The sequence below is a fragment of the Molossus molossus genome, unplaced genomic scaffold (genome assembly GCF_014108415.1).
Source record: "Molossus molossus isolate mMolMol1 unplaced genomic scaffold, mMolMol1.p scaffold_m16_p_24, whole genome shotgun sequence".
NCBI classification, from domain to species: Eukaryota; Metazoa; Chordata; class Mammalia; order Chiroptera; family Molossidae; genus Molossus; species Molossus molossus.
Genome location: NW_023425360.1, coordinates 1,080,442 through 1,103,483, shown reverse-complemented (window position 1 = coordinate 1,103,483; position 23,042 = coordinate 1,080,442). Strand labels below are relative to the sequence as shown.

Genomic DNA, 23,042 nt, shown 5'->3' with positions numbered 1-23,042 from the left:
AGGGCTCACAGCTGTGCGCTAGACCTCGCTCCTCACTGCCTCCCTAGGAACGTCTCTTCAGCCTTCCTCTTCGGCCCAGTTTCCCTCCCCTGCTGGACCAGTCCCGTTCGCACAGAAACCGGCTGGCATGTTTCCTGTGTGAGCAAGGTTTGGTGATGGTGTGACCAGCAGCAGACATCCGTGGCTGGGAGCCAGTTAGGAGCCTGCTGCAGAGAGGTTAGTAAATACAGGTTGACTTACACTTGAGTCAACTAAGATTTCTGTATCTAGCCATTTGTAGAAGTACATTTAAAACCATGAGTGTAGCCCCGGCTGGTGTGGCTCAGTTGAGAGATGATTCAAGCACCAAGACGTCTAAGGTTTGATTCCCGGTCTGGGCACATTGAGGGCTCAGTCCCCAGCAGAGAGCGTGCAGTAGGCAGCTGATTGATGTTTCTCTCTCCTTCTCCCTCTAAAGAATCAATAAAACATATTACAAACAAACAAAACATGAGTTCACGCTGACACTTTCAATTCCAATGCACCACAGAGTTCAGTCCAAACTTCCTCTTTCCTTGTTTGTAACTTATTTTTCCAAAAGGGAGAAACCTGACTCTCATTATCCACAATATAGGTGCACATCTTTTCAACTCCAGAATATAAAGTCGTTTGACAGTGGCTATGAAAAACAAATGCACGAATTAGAGCGTAATATTTGTAGAAAGCTATTTTTGTCTTTAGCCTTATGGCATTTTGTCAAAAATACTGTTTTACAAAGTTACTTAAGTTCTTCTCCACCCATCTGGTTGTGGTTATGTTAATCGTCTACAATACAGTTCACTTTGTCTCTGCTTGTTTGCTACTTTGGCTTCCCCCTACCCTCTGGTTGCATGTACATATGTATGTAAAACATTGCCATGGTTCTAAGAGTCAGAGCTATCCAAAGAAGTACCATGGGAGAACTATCACTTTCTCCTCACTACTGCTCCATTTCCATGTTCCCATTCTTTCTACCCCTTTCTCACCCATTCCTACAGGTACCCAAACTCAGGTCCTGGTTTACATGTACTGCGTTTTCTTCAGGAAATGGGCAGAAAAGCTTCTATTTTCGTTTATCCCTTACTTTCATATATGAAGATATAATTCGCATTGAATTCACCCTTTTAAAATATACAATTCAATGGTTTTTAGTATATTCAGCATTGTACAACTATCAGCACAACTGAATTTTAGGACATTTTCATCATCCCCAAAAGAAATCCTTTACGCTATTCCCTTTGTCCCCAGCCCAGGGCAATCACTGATCTACGGTCTGTGTCTATGGATTTGCCTGTTCTGGACCTTCCCTATAGATGGGGTCATAAACACATGGTCCTTTGTATCTAGCTTCTTTCACCTGGCGTGCAATTTTCAGGGTCCATCCATGTCATGGCATTTTAATTCCACAGATATGAGAGGGTTTCAGTTTCTCCACATCCTCACCAACCCCTGTCTGTTTATTTTCTATTTTTATTTTGTAATGACAGCCATCCTAGTGGATGTGAAGTGGCATCTCTTTTCGGTTTTGTTTTGCATTTCCCTAATGACTAATAATGTTGAAATATTTTCTTTTATTATTTTTTTTAATGTTTTTATTGCTTTTTTTAGAGAGAGTGGAAGGGAGAGAGATAGAAACATTGATGTGAGAGAGAAATATTGATCTGCTGCCTCCTGCACACCCCCCATGGGGGATTGAGTCCACTAGCCGGGCACGTGCCCTGACAGGGAATCGAACTGGGACCTCTCAGTCCATGGGACGATGCTCTATCCACTGAGCCACACCAGCCGGGCTAATGTTGAAATCATTGAATATGCTTATCTGCCTTTGTATATCTTATATGGGAACTGTCTATTGAAGACCTCTGCCCATTACCTGTTTTTTTCACTGCTGAGTTGTAAGGAATCGTTATATGTATATGCTATTCTGGACATGAGCCCCTTGTCAAATATGATTTGTAAATATCTTCTCCCATTCTCTAGGTAATCTTTTCATTTTCCCGATGGCGTCCTTTGATGCCCATGTTTTGAACTCTGATGAACTTTGTTTTGCTGCTTGTGTTTTTGTTGTTATCACTAAGAAACCGTTGCCTAATTCAAGGTGGTAAAATGTATGCCTCTATTTTAGCTCTATTGTGTTAGTTCTTCTATGCAGGCCCCTTCGGTCTATTTGCAGTTCAAGTTATTTAAAAAGCCCCAGTGCCTTGAGATGCCACCTTTATCCTACACTGAATTTCCACGTGGCTTCGGGTCTGTTTCTGCGCTTTTGGTCTGGTCTACTGCCCACCTGTGTATCCGAGTCAATCACAGTCTTCACAGTTCTGTTTCAATGTCCGGAAGGACTAGCTCCCCCTGCGACCTTCAGGTCTGAGTGTTCCCCCAGCTATTCTTGAATTGCCCCCTTTCCGCACGAACTTTAGGAAGGGTGATTTACTCGCGTAAAGCCTAGTTTTCTCTAAGCCTGCAGTTATCTTGGGAGTCTTACTTCCTGACCCACTGACCCCCGCCCGCTCTTGGACGTGGGAGGGGTCATGCACCGCAGGCGTCCGGCTCCACACCTGGTGGCCCCAGGCGGGCCCCTCCCCCTCCTCCCGGCCCAGGTAAAGCCCTGCGGGGAGGGAAACGGGTGCGCCCGCTGGATCCCAGGACGCACACTTCTGCAGGGGGCGCGAGTACCGGTTACTGCACCTGACTCAGCGGAGGGCTGGAGGTGGGCGTGGCGGGGGCGTGGCGGGGGCGTGGCGCCCGCGATCCGGAAGCCGCAGACCTTCCCGGGCCTGCGGACCAGCGGCCTGACAGGCCCGTACCCAGGACATGGCGGCGGCGGCGGTGAGCGCTGCCAAGCGGAGCCTGCGGACCGAGCTGAAGCAGCGCCTGCGGGCCATCAGCGCCGAGGAGCGGCTGCGCCAGTCCCGCCTGCTGACCCAGAAGGTGCGCGACCGCAGGAGCGGCCACCGCGACCGGCCCGATCGACGTGCCCATGGCCGCGGGTTTGCGGATCTGCGCAGGCGCAGGCCTCGGGGCGTGCGCACATGGCCCGCGCGCGCGCAGCGCCGTCAGCCTCCGCGCACACGTCCCGCCCCCCCCCCTTCCACGCTGAACTTCCCTTGACCCCAGCGTGCATTCGCTTCCCATTCTCACGTGCTCACGTCCTTCCGGGCACGCGCACGTCCTTGAGAGCGTGGCTGGGCGCTCAGGCGCGAGGCCCGCGGGACAGCTCCTGGAGGCCGGGTGGCCACGCGAGCGCGGTGGGGCCAATGCAGGTGCTGAGGCAGGAGCAGTGCGAACTGAGACCCCAGGTGGAGGCGCCGCGAGCGAAGACCCCTCTGCCCGCCCTGCCCCAGAGGGGAAGACCGCCCGCCTAGGGCCGCGTGCTCCTGCCGGGCAGGGTGACGTCACGGTGACGTGCTTCCGGAGGGAAAGGCCGCGCTCTGATCTCAGACTCCCGCTGGGCGAAGATGAGACCCGGGTTCGGTTCCCGCTGGGGGCACGTGCCTCGGTTGGGGTCGATGTTTCTCTCGCTCTTCCTCCCCCTCCCGCTCTATCTGAGCAAAAAATGGAAATGTGGCCTCGAGTGAGGATTAAAAAAAAAAAAATGCTGATGGTGACCCACCATTGATTAGCGACCAACTATGGCTCACACCCGAAGCATCAGTGGTACGGTGACCAACGTGCTTTGTCCCAGTGCGTGCTCAGTAAAGGTGTCGCCTGATGCTTTTCTCCCCAACCAAAAACAGCGCATGGATTCTTATCCACACAACCTTTTTTTTTTTTATCCTCACCTGAGGACATTTTTCCATTTTTTTGTACAGATAGAGTGGGAGGGAGAGAGAGGAAGGGAGAGAGAGAGAGAAACATCGATGTGAAAGGGACACATCGAGTGGCTGCCACCCGCACGACCAACCAGGGCCGGGGACAAACTGCAACCGAGGTACGTGCCCTTAGCGGGAACCGAACCTGGGTCAACACTCTAACCGCTGAGCCAAACTGGCCAGGGCCACACAACCTTTTAATAAGGTAGACATGTATCAGCCAGGTAAAGAGATTCGACTTTGTGCCATATCTTGACTCCCCAACCAAATAAGATGAGGGAATCATGCCCCTTCTGCTCCCTTTGTCTTCTCCTTCATCTGCCACGTTCTGCCACCCTGCATCGTCATGTTTAAATTGTCAAGCGTTGTGACAGTCATACTCTGCTCCCTGGAATGATTCTGCTGAGCATTTCCTGGGGCAGATTTCCGACGTGGAAATTGGAGAACGTCGTATTTGCTCTACGTTGGTTATATAGGTAGATTCAGTGTGGAAGCGAGTTGGGTGATGGAATATCTAAGACGAGGAGTTGTCATTGTATATGCCACTAGATGTGTGTTGTTGTTTCAGTGTGTCAATACCAAATATTTTCTCTTAGGCTCTGCAATTGCTCAAACTCGTACCGTGTTTCAGTTTGTTGAAACAACAACACACATCTAGTGGCATATACAATGACAACTCCTCGTCTTAGATATTCCATCACACAACTCGCTTCTACACTGAATCTATCTATATAACCAACGTAGAGCAAATACGACGTTCTCCAATTTCCACGTCGGAAATCTGCCCCAGGAAATGCTCGCCGTGTTTCAGTTTGTTCCTGTTTGCAGTCTACATTGCTGAGCTAGCTGTGTGTTTTCCCAGGAGTTTCTGATCACCTTTATTTTTCATTTTTTGGCAAAAAGCATGCCAGCTTCCTGCTTCCTCTGGTCTGGTTGCCTTCTAGCCCATTGGACAGCCACTGCTCTGGGGTTCCTCTTACCCCACTCCTTATTAGGGCTGTTTGTTGAAGCCAATGTCTTTTTGTTGTTGTTGTTGTTACTGATTGATTTTAGAGAGAGAGGAAGGGAGAAGGGAGATAGAAACATCGACGAGAGAGAACATGCATGGATTGGCTGCCTCCTGTATGCCCCCCACTGGGGATTTGGCCTACAACCTGGGCATGTGCCCTGACTGGGAATCAAACCAGTGACCTCTTGGTGCATGGGTTGACACTCCACCAGTGAGTCACACTGGCTGGGCGGCACTTGCTTTTAGAGGGGCTTTGCCTCCCTAAGAAGCCCCATGTCCCATCTTTGTGAACATTTTAATGTTGATTTGAACAGAAGAGGTTTAGGAAACAGGATGGAGGTAAGCAGAGCTAAGAGAATTGTGAGGGTGTTCTCTGCCTCCTGGGAGCTTGCAGACTGGTTAGAATACTGGAGTCAGGACACATAAGACAGCCAGTAATCAACTCCTGACAGCACACGCACACGCTAAGCTATATATTAGCTGTAAATGCAAGGGTTTGGCAGAAGTCAGGAAATGTTAGGGCTTGAGTTGGGCTTAAGTAGGGAGCTTTTTAGGAAAGAAACCTCACAATCCAAAGAGTGAAGAAGCTTGGGGAGTGAAGGTTAAAATAGCGTAAAGAATCTAGGCCCTAGAGTCTCAACCTGTGGGTCGCAACCCCTTTGGGGGTCACCTAAGATATAACAGTAGCAAAACCACAGTTATGAAGTAGCAACGAAAATAATTTTATGGTTGGGGGTCACCACAACTTGAGGAACTGTATTAAAGGGTCGCGGCGTTAGGAGGGTTGAGAACCACTGCTCTAGGGGAATTGGGTGAGAAGGGTAGGTAGATCGAAGTAGACCACAGGGCCCCACAGCGACTTTACAGTGAGTGTTCATACCTACAAAAGTAGGTGTGCCAGCCCTGGCCGGTTTGCTCAGGGGTTAGAGCATCGGTCTGCAGACCAGAGAATCCCAGGTTCAGTTCCCACTAAGGGCATGCACCTCGGTTGCAATTTGTCCCCGCCCCAGTTGGGGTCGTTGTGTGGGTGGCAACCAGTAGATGTGCTCTCTCATGTTGATGTTTCTCCTCCCTCCCACCCCCTGCTCTATCTGAAGATAAATGCAAAAATGTCCTCTGGTGAGGATAAAAAAAAAAAAAAGGTGTGCCAGAGAGGTGTAAAGGGATCAGAGAATTAGTGTTGGATTGAGAACCAAAAGTTAGGGTTCAGGATGCAACATCGTCTGACCCTGTAGCACTCTGCTGTTTCTGTGTTTGGACAGTTGAAGAAGTTGAAGAAGATTGACAAAGAAGGGAGAAAATGTTAAAGCTGTTAAGGGGAGGCAGTGGTTTTTAAAAGTATAATCTTGGAAAATATAATTGCCATCATTTCCCATTTAGGTGATTGCCCACAGTCAGTATCAGAAGTCCAAAAGAATTTCCATCTTTCTGAGCATGCAAGATGAAATTGAGACAGAAGAGATCATCAAAGACATCTTCCAACAAGGCAAAACCTGCTTTGTCCCGCGATACCGGTCCCAGAGCAACCACATGGATATGGTGAGATTGGCGTCCCCCGAGGAGATTTCTTCACTTCCCAAGACCTCCTGGAATATTCATCAGCCCAGTGAGGATGAGGTTCGGGAGGAAGCCTTGTCCACAGGTGAGCATGTGGTATCAGAATTGACATCTGAGGATGCAGTCAGACTGTGATGAGTTGTTAGACCTCTGACCTACTTGTTATGTTTGGGTCGGGGGGAGACGCTTTCCCTGTAGGGATGAATTGGTATTTCACTGTTTTCTGACACCCACACGACCTGGCTTAGGATGGGTGCCTCCGTGAGCCGAGAAATGTCAGCTGTAACAGTGAGGCATTAGGTGTTAGGACTCTTGCCCCAACCTTGTGGGTTGAATTATACATTTTCCCTGAATAATTTTTTCATCTCCCACAGTTTCAGTTATGGTCTGTATGTTCACGAGCACATTATTATTCACGCGAATACGCTTTTATATCTCCAGTTCAGACCTGTCAGTTCCCTTCTGGACATCTCTGCTTGGATCTCAGACACATGTTCAAAAAAGAATCACGTTCCCCTCAACCCCTGCTGTCATGTATCTCTCTTCGTGCCTGGTACCATCAGCTGCCCCCTGGACCATGCTAGAAATCTCGGGATCATCCCCGACTCCTCTCTTTCTCGCATGCCCTGCATGTGGTCATTGCTAAGTCCTGATGATCTACGGAGTATTAATTGAATCTGCCCACTTCTGTCCAGACCTACTGCTGCTGCTGCAGTCTGAGCCCCCACCTTCTCTTGCCTGGTCACGGTGACAGCTTCTTTGCTGTCCTTGCTTTCCTCTCAGCCCACGATCTGCACCGGGCTTGAAGCAGGACTTCTAAGACACAGACCCGACCTCTCTCCCTGGTTTAAGTCTTCCCGCGACTTCCTGCTGCCTTAGGTTGAAGTGAACAGTCCTCAACCAGGCTTTTCCTGACCTGGTCCTGCTTATTTGTCCATTTTCACACCTTTCTCTTCCCCCACTTCCTCATCTAAGTTCCAGCCGCTCAGAATGTCTCTCAGTTTCCCACCCCCACTTTGCTTTCTGTACGGCTGGACCTGTACACTGCCATCCCCGGGCCAGCAGCCACTCGGCAGATTTAATCCTCAAGCAGTCCAGGAGCGGAAAGCGAAAGCAGCCAAGATTACCGTTTCAGAATACAGCACCTCAAACCTGGCTCAGAGGTGTATATTTTTGGCTAAGATTTAAATGGTTGCAAAGAAACCCGGGTACAGTTTCATGCAGTCTTCTCCCAACTTGTATCCCCCTTCCAACATAACACCATAACCTGCAAAATCAATTGTATGTCAGAAGGGACAGGATCAAGGACTCACAGTAGTGGGGGTTATCTGCTTCGCTGCATTAACTTCTGTTATCCATCCCGCACTTTGCTAGATGTCTAGGCCTCAGAGGTACACTCAGATCTACCGCCTCCACCTTGGGTCCTGCATCTGCAGACCAGATGCATGCCGGAGTTAGGCAACTCTTCCATGTTTTCAGGAAGCAAGAGTGCAGGCATTTTTTGTTTGTTGTTAATCCTCACCTGAGGATATTTTTCCATTGACATTTAGATAGAGATAGAGTGGAAGGGAGGGAGGGAGAAGGAGAGAGAGAGAGAAAGAGAAACATCGACATGAGAGGGACACATCGACTGGTTGCCTCCCACACAACCCCTACGGGGGCCAGGGATCGAACCTGCAACCCAGGTACATGCCCTTGACTGGAAACTGAACCCGAGACCCTTGGGTCCGCCGGCCGATGCTTTGACCGCAGAGCCAAACCAGCCAGGGAATTGCAGGCATTTTAAGAAAATGAGGCTCATAGATAAGGAAAGACAGGAATTGCAGGCTTTCACGTTGCTCACACTTGCTACAGCTGCTTCCCCAGACTCGCAGGCCGACAGTGGAGCTGAATTTATTAACAGCTCCTCCACAGCTTCCGCTTCATCTCTGTGATGTCCTAGCTGATGGACCTTCTACCTGGTGGCCTCCAACAACCAGTGCCTCTCTCGGTCCATTCTGCCCCTTCTAGAATGTCTTCCTTAGGGTGAGCTAAAATGCACCACCTTTAACCTCCACGTATTTGTCCTGTTTCTGCGGAAGCACAGCCGTGGGAAGAGGAAGAAAGCAGCATGATCTTTCCTCTCGGTTTGGTTGCACTTCCTGCTGAGGGTAGACTCGGTCGAACAGATGAGCTCAGTCCTCTGGGGATGGTTTTTAGCACATTATTTGGCACATCTAAGCTATTCAGTGATTGGTAACTATCATTAATTTTAAGTAAGGAAAGGAAAATGATTCATTACACAGTCAACTCCTTGCTTATTGAGTGTGTAACATTTTGATAATTTCCGACAGACACTTTTGGGTGTCTACTCTGTGTCACACACTGTGTTAGCTCTGGGAGAAGAAGGCCCAGGACTTCAGAGGCATCACACCACAGCTGACGAGACAGAAAACATGCGTAAATAGAACGAGTGTCTCAGCCTTCAACATATGTCAGATATAAGTGTCAGATTAAAATATACAGAATATTAATATAGCCCTGGCCGGTTTGGCTCAGCGGTTAGAGCGTCGGCCTGCGGTCCAGAGAGACCTGGGTTCGGTTCCCGCTAAGGGCATGTACCTTGGCTGCAGTTTGTCCCGGCCCTGGTTGGTTCGTGTGGGTGGCGGCCACTCGATGTGTCCCTTTCACGTCAATGTTTCTCTCTCTTCCTCTCTCTCCTTCCCGCTCTATCTGAGTAAAAAATGGAAAAATGTCCTCGGGTGAGGATAAAAAAAAAAAAAAAAAAGGAAAAATGTCCTCGGGTGAGGATAAAAAAAACAAAACAGAATATTAATATAGAAGCTCAGTGCATGGTGGTTCATTTTTTTCTCCTCCATAGCATTTATCCACACTAGATTTGCGGGACAGGTCTCCCCCTCCCCCCATGTTTTTCTTTGCATAGACTTGCAGTCTGGTTGCCAAGGGAAAGGGGACTGTACCTGTAGTTTCTTGAGACTGCGTTCTGGGAGTTGCCTCTCTGCTGTTTGAGAAGCAGCCTCCGCTCTTTATCTCCCAGCATCGCATTCTGTACGGTGGACGTGCACCTGCCTCAGCAGCTTGGAATGTGGTGGCTTCAGGGCCGAAGCAGGAATCTGGCTTTGCATGTCTGGGACAAGCTGATCAGAGCTGATTGTCACTAGGGTAGCGTATGTAGCCTGTTTATCTTCCTGAGTTGCCCCCATCATGGAGGCTGAGAAAGGAGTGAGCTGCAATAACGTCCTGAGCAAAACCTTCACATGTGGTATTTTAGTGTTACGATTTTTTAAAATTGATTTTAGCCCTGGCTGGTTTGGCTCAGTGGTTAGAGCGGACCAGAGAGGCCCGCGTTCGGTTCCCACTAGGGACACGTACCTCGGTTGCAATTTGTCCCCGGCCCCAGTTGGGGTCGTTGGGGTGGCAGCCAGTCAATGTGTCTCTCTCCCATCGATGTTTCTCTCTCTCCCTCCCTCTCTATCTGAAGATAAATGTAAAAAAAAAAATAGTCCTTGGATGAGGATAAAAAAAAATAAAGTAAAAATTGATTTGAGAGAGAGGAAATAGGGGAGAGAGAGAGAGAGACATTGATTTGTTGTTACGCTTATTTATGCATGCACTGGTCATTTCTCGTATGTGCCCTAACTAGGGATGGAACCCACAGCCTTGGCATATGGGGACAACACTACTCATCCCCGGCACTATTTTTGTGTTATGTATACAAATTGTATATCAGATTGGTAACTGAAGTAGAGGGGCTGCCTCTTTGCTGATTTGATCCTCAAAATGAGGGCTGCTTGGACAATTAGATTAGCCAGGAACCTTTCCACTCAAAGTAAACAATCTGATTCAGTCTGGGTTTAGCCAAATGGGACTTCATTGGCCCAGAGACTTAAAAATCCACAGAAGGCCAAGCTTTAGATGTGCTTGGAGCCGGGTCACGGGAGTCCACTCCCTCTCTGACTGGGACCCAGCTTTCGTCCGTGGTGGCTGCACAGCAGCGTGGGGCTGGGCTCAGGGAGAGATGAGGTGCTGCGAGCACGCGGGCACCACTGCGACGAGAGTCTTGGACCTCTGAGTCAGTGCCGGCCTGCAGAAGCCCACAGACCCTCATAGACATTTCAGCGCCTTCATTAGCGGTAACGAAGTAAAAACTGAGCTGGAAAAGGAGTGTAAATATCTGAAGTGCTGTATGTAGGGACTGTTAAGTCACCTGGGTTAATTCTTTTAATGACACTTAAGGGTCCCTGCCATGTTCTCAACACAGTTTGTGGGTATTCTCTAATAACGTTCTGTGGAGACCAACACCACTGTCCCGAAAATGACAGTCAGTGTGTTACAAGAAGTTTTGTTTAATTTTTTTTTTTTATCCTCACCAGAGGATATTTTTCCATTTATCTTCAGACAGATTGGGAGGGAAGGAGGAGGGGAGAGAGAGGTGGGAGAGAGAAAGAGAGAGAGAGAGAGAGAGAGAAACATGGAAGCAAGAGAGACACATCGATCGGCCACCTCCCACACGACCTCGACCAGGGCCGGGGACAAACCACCGCCGAGGTACGTGACCCTGACTGGAATCGAACCCGCAGCTCATTGGACCGTGGGCTGACGCCGTAACCGCTGAGTCAAATGGGCCAGGGAGTGTTTAATTTTCACCAAGTCAAAACATAACCGGTAATTACAGGGCCCTGTCGGGCTTGGCACCTCAGTGTGGTTCACAGCAGCAGTTCATGCTCTTCCCGGAAGAGGTGCCTCCGAACCTTCAGCACGTGTCTCTCGCTTCACAGAAAAACGGCCCTGCCCCGGTTTTATCCGAACTCCCGAAATAAGTGCTCAAGATTAAAAATAAATCAGAGAGTCTAATTTTGGAAAGTGCTCTTGCACACCACGCCTGCCGCTGTGGAGCTGTGTATGACCTCTCACCGGGTCGTAGAGAGCCTCGCGCCCCGCGTTAGGTGCTGTTGGGGGAGAGCGAGCCCTCATGGCCTCATTTCATCCTCCGCGTCTTCAGAGGGTCTCATCGAAGCCCAGGGAGGTCGGGGGCTTTTCCAAGGACGCAGAGGCAATTCGTACTTCTGTTCCCCGCCCCAGTGCCTGTTGAAGCACCATTTCTCTTAACATCTCGTTCCTTAAGATCACGTCACCACCCGCACCTTCTTCTCGCTCCTGACAGCGTGTTGCAGGAGAGCCATTATTCACAGAACAGGTCCTCTTGGCGGTGGTAGTCGTGGGGACGTGGGGACACTTTCCCAGGGAACAGCGTGCGCCGAGTCAGGCACATCCAACAGTCCACTGGGCAGAGCCTTACGTTTCCTTGTGTTGTTTCCCCAGTTGTTTTATATTCAAGTAAATACACGGGAAGAAGAGCCAGGGCATCGGGCCTTCATCAGAAGTATAAGTGCACTCGTGACGGCTCTTTGGAGCCGCTCCAGAACTGTCTATCTGTCTTCTGCCGCAGCGCATTTAGAACACGTTCTCATTTCACAGAGTGGTAATTTACTTTTTGTTAACTTCCAGCCCATTAAGACGAAAAGACACGTCCTTAGGGGTTACATCCTGTTATTCTTGCCAAGATGGGCCAGGCTGCTAAGTGTTCTCTTCGAGAAAAACGATTCACGGAGTGGACTATGGAACACTTAAGTGTCATTAAAGAACCAGCCCAGGTGACTCAAAGGTCCCAAGATAGAGCGTTTCAGATATTTAAACTCCTTTTCCAATTCAGCTTTTATTTCATTACCTTTGAGATGTTAAAATGTCTATTAGGTGCATGTATGTTTCTGTAGATGTTCAATTGAGAGAAGAGGCAGAATTTTTAATTTTAAGAGAAGTTTGAGATAGAAAAGAAAAGAAATTTCTTTTCGTTTGGTCTTCTGGCCCTTCCACCTCGAGTAGAGTGGTGAAACCCGTGTGTTAATAATTGCTGCCATGAGTTTATATAAATACGCCTTTTCTTTCCCACTCCTTCTCTCTTTTTTAATTTATTGAGTTTAATGGGGTGGCATTGGTTAATAAAATTATATGGGTTTCAGATGTGTAATTCTGTAATACATCATCTGTCGCTGTATTGTGTGCTTACCGCCCCAAGTCAGCTTCCTTCTGCCACATTTATCTCCTCTTCCCTCTTCGCCTTTCCCCCACCCCCTTCCCTTCTCTCCCTCTGTCCCCCGTACCGCCCTTCATCTCTGTGCCCCTCCACATCTCCCCCACCCTCAAGAATCAATGGCGTAGCCCTGTGGCAGACCTAGGGGACCTCTCACCCCCAGACTGGATATCGTCTCCCTCTTTTTGATGTGTTCTGTGGGCAAGAGCCAAGAGGATCTATTGCTTTGAATGCCTTCAACAGTGATGACACACCTTTAAAATTCTTCATTAAGCATTTTGAGAGGTCACAAGACAGGGATGTTTCTTTTTTTTTTTTAATCCTCACCTGAGACTTTTTTTTGTTCTCTATTTATCTTCAGATAGAGTGGGATGGAGAGAAAGGGGAGAGTTGCCTCCTGCATAACCCCTACCAGGGCTGAGACAAACCACCACCGAGGTACGTGCCCTGACTGGAACTGAACCCGTGACTCATCGGTCCGTGGGCTGACGCTCTAGCCACTGAGCCAAACCAGCCAGGGCATTTTTTTCTGATGAATCATAACATGTTCTTTCTTGAAAAGAGTAAAAAACAAACTGTGCTATCATTTTCATGTATCAAATTCCTGTCTTTCCATTGACCTTTTCCTCTTTTTCATTGACCTGTTTCCTGTTCTGGAAGTCGGGCCATGGCATGTGGATGGATGCAGCTGGGTGATGGCCCCGCAACACGCTGGACCGCTAGTACCGACGGCTGCTTAGTCGTAGAGCGAGTCCTGCCCCGTCATTCTTACGAAAGCAATTCAGCTGACTTCTTACGCATTCGGTTTTGAGATTAACTTTACCGTTATTTTGTCAGCTTCTCCCCCTAAACCCTCGAGAGACCTTGGCTGGAATTGTGTAGGATGTCTCGGTTAGTCTGGGGAAGGGTCTCTACCACAGGCAGCTTCTCCAGAAATACAGCCCTCTCCCCGTAGCTCCGTGCTCCCCATGTTTCTTCTGGTGATGTTTTCGCTTTTAGTCGTGTTGTTTCTGCACATTTTTTGTTACGTGTATTTCTAGTCAATGAGGATCTGTTACTATTGTGAATGGAGTTTTTTTCCGTTACATGTTTAAACTGGTATTTTTTTTTTTCCTTCATCCTCACCCGAGGACACTTTTTCGCATTTATCTTCAGATAGAGAGGGAGGGAGAGACAGAGGAAGAGAGAGAGAAACATCGATGTGAGAAGAGACACATCGAGTGGCTGCCACCCACACAACCCCAACCAGGGCCGGGGACAAAGCACAACCAAGATACATGACCTTAGCGGGAACCAAACCCGGGACTCTCTGGTCCGTGGGCTGACGCTCTAACCGCTGAGCCAAACCGGCCAGGGCTCACACTGGGTATTTTTGTCACATAGGAACGCACAGGAACCAGACATCTCTGAAGTAACTTGTTTCTTCAAAGTGTTCGTTAAGGTCTATGGAATCAAACATTAGAAAACCCAATTTTGTGATCAATTTTCTTTTTTTATTTTATGTTTTTAATCTTTATTGTTCAAAGTGTCACCGATGTCCCTCCTTTCCCCCCACTGTTGGCCTCCAGAAACTCGTATCTTTGATAACGTTTTCGAACTGAGGTACCTGGACCAGGTTTTTAGAGGGGCTGTTTCTCTAACGGCGGAGTAGTTGTCCCCGTTTCCAGAGATGCCAGTGCTCCACACACACGTCATCTGCGCCTACAGATCCGGCAGTCACGTGGCCAGCGAGCTGGGGAGTGTCGGAACTGAAAGGAATTGGAGAGGTCGTCCCAGTCGGTCCTTCCGTTTTGCAGATGAGGAAATTGGCCTAGATGCGCAATGAGTGTCTGCGGTCAGACAGGCACAGCGAGGCCGGAACCCAGGTGTAGCTGCTGCTGGAGACTCTCTGAGGACCGGTAAGGGAGTCAGCAGAGTCCCAGGGAAGGAAGTGTCAGCAGATGCAGATGGTCCATTGCGGAGGACGGAGGTGCTGCTCCATGTGTTCGGGCAGATGCCTGTTCAAGCTCGCGTCGGGGCGGCTGGCTTTGCTACCTGGGTGTGCAGGTCCTGGACGCGCAGGAGCCCGCCCTGCTCCCCGTGCCCGCTGCGGCTCTGGCGTCAGGCCTGTGGCAGGAGGGGAGCAACTCCAGCCCCGCCTGCACCGCCTAACTGCTGATGGGGGAGGTGCAGATCCTTCCGTGCCACCCCTGTCAGAAGTACCGGGAAGCACCTGTAATCTTTTCCAACGTACACCAAGTGAGAAAGATGTTTCTGTTGTTGTTCTACATTGTGACACATCAGGGTGAAGAATCCAGGGGAACATTTAGGGGCCGCTTTAGACAAAGTTACAAAGTGGGGGAAAAAACAGTTTCAGAGAAATATCTTTCCTTTTTAAAAATATTTTTTCTTTATTGATTTTAGAGAGAGAGGAAAGGAGAGAAAGAGAATAGAATAGCGATGAGAGAGAGACCTGCGATCGGCTGCCCCTGCACGCCCCCTGCTGGGTATTGAGCCGGCAACCCAGGCATGCGCCCTGACTGGGAATCGGAACCCGGACCTCTCAGTCCATGGGACAGTGCTCAGTCCACTGAGCCACACCGGCCGGGCGCTACTTCCTTTTTTAAAACACACCGAGTTGAACAAAAGCCTTGAACTCAGAAACACTTAGGTTTTCAAGATATGCAGAGACTGTCTTATATTCTGAATGCCTATCAGCTGATTATTGGAGTGCCCTGTCACTCCTGGGGTGCTCCGTGGTACTGGGTTCTTGTCCCCAGTGCTCTTGTGACAGAGACAGCCCCTGTGCTTTGGGGGCAACGTCAGGACTTTTGTGAGAGAAAGGGTTTTATGATAATAGTGCGGAAGCGATCAATCAGACGATAGTGTGTCTTTAATAGAGGACTCTTACTACAGTGTGTTTGTTCTGCATGGAGAGTCCCCAAAGGCCAAGCGTGCATTGCGGCCACACACAGCAGGAGAGTGAAGGTGCGTGTGCAGCCCAGTGTGCAAGCAGGTCGCTGGTCTAGTTGAACCCTATTTATTTGAACACTATTTATTTATTTATTAATTTTTTATCCTCATCCAAGGGCATTTTTTGATATTTTGTTCAGATAGAGTGGGAGGGGGAGAGAGAGAGAGAAACATCGACATGAAAGGGACACATCGAGTGGTTGCCACCCACACGACCAACCAGGTCTGGGGACAAACTGCAACCGAGGTACATGCCCTTAGTGGGAACTGAACCCGGGTCTCTCTGGACCACAGGCCGACGCTCTAACCGCTGAGCCAAACCGGCCAGGGCATAGTTGAACACTCTTTAAAAGTGTTATGGGTTTGCAGGGAAATATGTATATTTTTTAAACTCAATTTTAAGAAAGAATCAGAAGTCGGATCTGTCTGATGCCTAATCACAGAGATGGTTTTGTGGATCACCTCATGTCCCGGTGCTGTCTTCACAGAGGTGGTTTTGGGGGTCACCTCATGTCCCGGTGCTGTCTTCACAGAGGTGGTTTTGGGGGTCACCTCATGTCCCAGTGCTTGCTGTCTTCACAGAGGTGGTTTTGGGGGTCATCTCATGTCCCGGTGCTGTCTTCACAGAGGTGGTTTTGGGGGTCACCTCATGTCCCAGTGCTGTCTTCACAGAGGTGGTTTTGGGGATCACCTCATGTCCCGGTGCTGTCTTCACAGAGGTGGTTTTGGGGGTCACCTCATGTCTCGGTGCTGTCTTCACAGAGGTGGTTTTGGGGTTTCGGTGCTGTCTTCACAGAGGTGGTTTTGGGGGTCACCTCGTGTCCTGGTGCTGCCTTCCCATGAAGAGCCCCTCAGAGTGGCTCCCGTCTGTCCCTTCCAAGGCCGCTGAGTCCAAGTGCGAGGCTTCGAGGGCTCTGGCACCAGATAGCCCGGCATCCTGCCTCTGCTTTCTCTCAGGGCCGGCGTCCCCGTCGGAGAAACCCGCCCCGAGCGCACGCCTGGGCCTGTGATCCGCCGGGGGGCTCGAGGAACGTCCTGCAGCCGCTGATTAGGTTGACCTGCGGCCCCGAGACGCTTCCCATCACAGGGTGCTTATCCACTTCAGCAGTGGTTCCCCACCCTCCTCACGCCGCGACCCTTTGATGCAGGTCCTCATGTTGTGGCGGCCCCCAGCCATAAAATTATTTTCGTTGCTACTTCATGACTGTAATTTTGCTACTGTTATGCCTTAGGCAACCCCTGTGAAAGGGTCGTTTGACCCCCAGAGGGATCGTGACCCACAGGTTGAGAACCGCTGCCCTTCAGGTTGTGGGCTGAGGGTAGTGCTGGGATGCAGACCCCAGCAGCCGGCAGGAAGCCTGCACACCCCTCCCCCCTCTCCGCTGCTTCTGACACGTTTCCCCCGTCCTTTGCCTGACCCCACGTGCACCTGTCAGCAGTAGGAGTGGCCTGTTGAGTTGGGGTCCACCCGGGCAGCAAGCCCTTGGCTTACCCTTAGGAGCTGGATGCCCTCGAGGAGTCACTTGGCCTCTCTGAGCTCTGAGCATCAGTTTCCTCACCTGTGAGATGGGGTGAGAACCCCGCGGTCCAGCCTCACCAGGTGGGTGTGCTGACCAGCTGATGTTACTCACCCCTCTGTCCCCAGGGTACTGAGGGCGCCTGGAGCAGTGTAGGCGCCCACAGATGTGCGTTTCTGTTCCCTCCCAGACTCTGGATAGGAGTCAGGTGTTGCAGGGGGTCTGAACAGGTAACTGTGTGGGTGTAGCCAGGGAATAAGATAAAATGGTCGAGGTTCATTTGGTTTTTAATCTCATTCTTTTTTCTAGTAAATAGACCTGAGCTCAGTACAGCTCTGTTCCCAGAAGGCAGGGAAAGGCCTCCTCTGTAATGGATGGTGGGTATTCTCGAGGTGTCTGAGAAGAGCCGTTCACACCAAATTGCAGGGGTAGGGAGGGTGAGGCGGACCCTGAGCTGACGTCTGGGGTTGTGACAGTCTGGAACTGAGAGGTTAGTGAGGATCAGAGGTAACTCGCAGGCATGGGGAGCAGCACAGCGGAGCAAGGACTGCAGCCGGGGTCCCGGGGTGTGTGTGGGGGACAGTGCATCTGACTGTCTCGCGGGGATTACCCGAGAGTGATGTGCGCGACGTTGGAGAGGTGATTGGGCTGGACTGCAGGGCCCGCACCCCAGGTGAAGACGTGGACGCTCTCTGTGAGAGTGTGACCGGCCTTGTGAAGTGATGTGCGCGACGTTGGAGAGGTGATTGGGCTAGACTGCAGGGCCCGCACCCCAGGTGAGGACGTGGACGCTCTCTGTAAGATTGTGACCGGCCTTGTGAAGTGGGCACTGCAGGAGCTGGGTCTTGCGAATGAGAAGGTGGAAGCAGGAAGGGGGGCTGGCACCTGGCTGCATCTCGGAAATAGCCCCAGGGCCCTGCCCAGCACACTGGACGGCCGCCAGAGGGCGCTGGTGCTCCAGAGCCAGCGCTGACGGAAAAGGCAAGGTGTTTGAGCTGACTGCGTGGGGCTGGGCGAGTTTTGGGGGAGCCTTGGCAGTTTGGGAATGCAGAATCACGTTGGAAAGCCAGCAGGGCCTGGGGAGAGCACCCGGCACACCATGACTCTGCAGAACAGCCTGGGCCTTGTGGAGAGCACACGGGAACTCGGGGTGCAGTCCTGCTGCAGCGGGGGCCCCTGGCCTGGGAAGCAGGTGCACACAGGCCTGACAGTGGGTGGGCTGCCCTTGCCTGTGCGAGTGTCCGCGTCCTCTCCTAGTGAGCCTTTGGTGATGAAAATTGAGCCACGCTGGCAACTTGTAAGAAGACGTGCGTGGCCCAGGGTTTTCTGTCCCCCAGCCGAGTTTTGACTTTGCAGTGCATTCAAAGGGTCTTGAGGCAGCCTCTGTCAGCAGGGATGGCCCAGGTGCGGCCAGCATGTGCACCGAGAGCTTGCTAAGCCTGCACGTGATTTTCAAGCCCCGTTGGCCCATCGCCTGTGGGTCGGGAAAGCACCCAGTGCCTTTACGAAAGGAAGCGGAGCCCCGGGTGTGTGTACGTGGGGAGGCGGTGGGACACCTGTGTGGTGATGGTGGGGGCACAGGGAGAACTGCAGGGTGACAGCAAGTTGACGGAGTCGGCAGGGAATGCCCACGTGTCTCAGGAGGTGTACGAAGTAGCAGCAGCAGCCACGAGAGGGTTCGAACCGAAGCCCGGGCAGCAGGTCCGCTGTGTGGAACAGCAGTCCTATGGGTTGGGGTCCAATAGCAACACCCCAAATAGGGTGTCAGGACCCCTGCCTACGAAGTGCCATTTCAGAGCCTTTTGCCGCCTGAGAATCCCAGAGTCATTCTCCTCTGTGCCTGACAATTGTCGAGCTCCCTTGGAGCTGGCAGCGGTACAGGTAACACCTCTGTCTCCATCATGTCCCGTAAGGTCGCCCACGTACTTCGGAGTTTTTAAAGTAGGGATGTCACGCTAGGATCGATCCGCTGCGCAGGTAATAGACTCGCCTTTCAGGGTTTCTTTGACGAGAGTGCTACTATAGTTCAAGCATGACGGATGACTTAGACATGCAGCGGTCGTCAAGGAAATTTCTGTCTGGAGCGGCAGACGGAGACAAACCGTCGGCTGCAGTGCAAGGCAGACTCGGGGCGGCTGTCGTCAAGGAGCAGGAGCAACGCGCAGAGGGAGCGAGACCGGCTTGAGGGATCGGAGGACCTGACTTCCGTGCTCTTCTGTTTCCTGCTCATCCTTCAGCTGCCTCCGCGGATGCTCTGGAATTCCACCTTCCCTTCCTTCTGTAGGGACTCTGGTCGAGATCCGGGCTGTTCTCCTGGCTTTCCTTTGGGTATCTTTGCCTTTAAAAAACAGTTGTGGTAAATAACTCGTCACGTGGATTTACCCTTTTAACAGATTTCTTAGTTCACAGTATAGTGTTGTCAACTACGCACAGTGCGGTCCAGCAGAACCCTGACACACTTTGCACCGTGCGCGAGGGAAACGTGTGCCCATGAACGGCAGCTTTCCCTCCCCCGCACCCAGCCCCGGCAGCCACCGCTCCGTTCTCCGTGCTTCAGACCCCTGCCAGTGGCGTCGTGCCATGTTTGTTCCCCTGCAGCTGGCTCATGTCACCTAACCCACGGGGCTCAGGATTCTTCCATGCTGTGGCATGTGACGGGATTGCCTTCTTTTTCATGGCTGAATAATATTCCATTGTGTGCCCCGGCAGCCACCGCTCCGTTCTCCGTGCTTCAGACCCCTGCCAGTGGAGCGCGCCATGTTCGTTCCCCTGCAGCTGGCTCATGTCACCTAACCCACGGGGCTCAGGATTCTTCCATGCTGTGGCATGTGACGGGATTGCCTTCTTTTTCATGGCTGAATAATATTCCATTGTGTGCACCACATCTTGTCCATCCATGTATCCCGTCGATGGACATTTAGGTTGTTTCCACCTCTTGGCTATCGTGAATACTGCTGCTATGAACATGGATGTGCGCACATCTCTTCAAAACTCCGATTTCAGTTCTTTTGGATAAATACCTGGAAGTGGGGTTGTTAGTAGTTCTATTTCTAATTTTGGGGGGAACCTCCATACTGTTTTCTGTAGCGGCTGCACCGTTTTATATCCCCCGCAAGAGTGTACAAGGTCCTAGTGTCTCCTTGTCCTTTTTCTTTTTAGTGGACCTCCTAACGGGTGAGGTGATGTCTCATCGGGGTGTTGACTTACATTTTCCTGATGATCACTGACATTGAGCACCCGTTGGACTTTTTTTTTTTGGTATTTTTTGGAGAAATGTGTGTTTAAGTCCTTTGTCCACTTTTTAAACTGGGTTAATTTGTTTTTTTGGTCTTGAGCTGTAGGGATCTTTTCGACGTGAACTCCCACATCTCCATGCCCCTGTCTGATGAGCTCATGTTTCCCACCCCTGCCCAGCCTGGTCCTCCTGCCCTCCTGTTCCCGTCTCACACTCTGCCCCTCCCACCTCTCCCGTGACGTCTGGAATATACTCAGGCCCAGTGTAGACACATCCTTAAAACCCAGGTCAAGTCGGTGTCCCCCCGAGTCCTGCCCCGACCACAGCCAGAGGCTCTCCCTCTGCTGAAAACTCAGCCCTTCCCGGCTCTCTGGCTTCTGAGCAGGAGGCAGGGCCGGCTGCCTTGCTCTGGGATGTGGCACGTGAATGTTCTACGTTAGCTGACCTTCAAACCTCCCCTCCCGGCACTTCACAAACCACCTGTCACACTCTCGGGAGGCCGGAGGGCGAGGAAAAGGTCAGCTGCACCTTGGGCCCGCGTGTGCTGTCCATCAGGAGAGGACGTGGAGGGGCAGGCTGAGCGCACAGGCTGCTGTTACTCCCGAGAGAGGAGCAGGGGGGCCTGGGAGGGGAGGGAAGGGCCAGAGACCAGGGCCTCTTAGCAGGCAGGGTTGGAATGAGGCGGCAGGCTCACGTGGAAGGTCATGACTGTGACCTGAGACATGCTCTGCTGGGGTTTGGCAGGTGGGGTGGACAGGTGTGTGCTGGGAGGTGAGTTCATCTCACTGTTCGGCAGGAATCAGAACCGCTGCTGAGAGTGGGGTCCACTTCTACTCAGAACACCCTCTCCCCGAGAACTCATGGCTTCCCACCCTGCATCCATGCCAGCAGCACTGCAGGAGTCCATCACCCAGAAGTCCCCAGCACGGCCTTCAGGAGGCCCAGGCCAGTACAGGAAGCCGTGGGGACCCCCCTGGGTTGGACACGTGACGTGGCTCTGAGTTCCATCAGCCTCCCTGCCAGAGGAGGGAGGACCACTTCCTGGGCCTCCGGTTTCATGGAGGTTCTCCACCTTGTGACCTTCATTGCTTCTTCATGGGGTGCCCACACCTCTCCCCGTGGTCGGGTTGTTACAGCTCTCAAGACCCTGCCCCACCCTGAGCCCCAGCCGTCTGCTCTGTCCTGATGACACCACGGTCGGTTCTGGTCCCTGTGCTCCCGGGGGGGTTGCAGCCTGAGGACCAGTTGGGGCCTCAATCTTGTACCTTTGGCATGTCCCCGAGGGGCCCAAACCTGCTGTCACGTGCGTCCGTGAGCCCGAAGCCTGCCAAGCTGGCCTGGCTCCTCCAGGGCAGGGGCTGGACAAGGTGGCTCAGTCCTCCCCACTGACCCCGGGACGCTCTCCCGTCTCGTTTCTGACCCCGTCCCTCACCTCCAGTCATGATCCTGGGGCCCTGGCTTCCCAACCTGGGAGGAGTGTGGCCTCACCTGATGCTGAAAAAGAAGAAAGGAAGGAAAACACGTTCTTGGGCCTGTCCCTGGAGAGTTCCTGAGCGGGGCTGGGGCTGGGCTCTGACATTTCGTGCAGGTACATGCAGAAGTGGAGAGGCAGCTGCGGGCTTACTCCGCTGCCAAGTCGTTTCCTTCTGTGTCCTACCCTGTGCTTCCTGGATTCTTCTGGAGAGGTCATGTGTTTCCTTAGACGTCAGAGAAAGAACAGATGTCGTTAAAACCAAAACCCAGGGTTCAAAGTAGTCCGTCTCTCAAAACCCATTCACCCTGGCCTCTGCTCCTCTCTTCCTCAGGGGGACTGGATCTCATCTTCGTGCCGGGCCTCGGGTTCGACAGCCACGGCCGCCGCTTGGGGCGGGGCGGGGGCTACTACGACGCCTACCTGGAGCGCTGTGCGCGCCACCAGCACGGGAAGCCCTACGCCCTGGCCCTGGCGTTCAAGGAGCAGATCTGCCCGCAGGTCCCAGTGGACGAACACGACGCGAAGGTGGACGAGGTCCTTTACGAAGACTCCCCGGCCCCTTGAGTGCCGCTGGCTGCGGCCAGGCAGTCCGGTTCCGTGTGGGATGGGTGCCTCTCGTCGGAAATCAGTGGGCATGGCGCACGAGCGGGAACGCGGGCGGCACTGTTCGTGGTATAATTGTAAAACGTGACATAAAACCACCTCGAAGATGAACCGAGTCGCACACTAATCGAAATGGAGCCGCCTCCAGGGGGTTCTGAGGGCCGTTTCCCAGTGTGAGCGTGGCAGGGCCCCCTCGGCTCCAGCCCGCTCGATGTGCGAGCGGCCGGGCTCCTCGGCGCACACGCGTCGCTGAGCCGTCACGGCCGGCCGTCTCTGGCAGGGATGGGAGACCCAGGATCGTGAACTGATCTGTCGGGGTTTGCTTTGTGGACAAGGTTCCTCGAGAATACTATTTCCCACACTTCAGTAGAATTTTTTGGATGAGTTAATTGAATACATTCAGGGCATTTTCATTCAAAACGTGGATTCATACTCTTTGGATACTAGCTCATGATCCGATGGTTTAGGCACAGAGTAAAAACACTGTAAGGATGTCATGGACCTGAGGTCGGCCTCCCAGTGTGGTGTGCTCAGTGAGCAGCGGGAGGGACGGTGTCGGAGCTGTGGGATCAGGCCTGTGCTGGTGAGTCTGGAGTGCACCCCACCCGTGAGGTCGGGCGGGTGCCGCTGCCGCCGGCCGACAGTCGGTCTGGACACTTCAGCACCATGGAACTGCCATCCTGCCGCAGGGGCGTTTGCAAACCTCCCCCGCTGCTCCCGGCAGGCAGCATGCAGCCCACTGGCTGGAGCCCCGGTGCTGGGATTCAGGGAGTGAGG

At 52.0% G+C, this 23,042-nt stretch overlaps 1 protein-coding gene across 2 annotated transcripts; it reads left to right on the top strand.

The window, feature by feature from the left end:
• Nucleotides 1–2,724: 2,724 nt before the first annotated feature.
• LOC118640925 (5-formyltetrahydrofolate cyclo-ligase-like) lies at nucleotides 2,725–22,348 on the top strand. Of its 2 annotated transcripts, none has more exons than XM_036278003.1 (3): nucleotides 2,725–2,946; nucleotides 6,217–6,478; nucleotides 21,994–22,348. In XM_036278003.1, the coding sequence occupies exons 1-3, from the start codon at nucleotides 2,830–2,832 to the stop codon at nucleotides 22,224–22,226; spliced, it is 612 nt and encodes a 203-aa protein (XP_036133896.1). In that variant the 5' UTR covers nucleotides 2,725–2,829; the 3' UTR covers nucleotides 22,227–22,348. The 2 variants fall into 2 exon arrangements, with proteins under 2 accessions (XP_036133896.1, XP_036133897.1); XM_036278004.1 differs by lacking the exon at nucleotides 21,994–22,348 and adding an exon at nucleotides 11,716–11,894.
• The last annotated feature ends 694 nt before the right edge of the window (nucleotides 22,349–23,042 follow it).

Excerpts from the sequence above, each read along its gene's own strand:
- LOC118640925 (XM_036278003.1), top strand. The coding sequence starts at position 2,830 with ATGGCGGCGGCGGCGGTGAGCGCTGCCAAGCGGAGCCTGCGGACCGAG. Across the intron at positions 2,947-6,216 it reads CCCGCCTGCTGACCCAGAAG|GTGATTGCCCACAGTCAGTA; the intron begins GTGCGCGACCGC and ends TTTCCCATTTAG. Across the intron at positions 6,479-21,993 it reads GGAGGAAGCCTTGTCCACAG|GGGGACTGGATCTCATCTTC; the intron begins GTGAGCATGTGG and ends TCTCTTCCTCAG.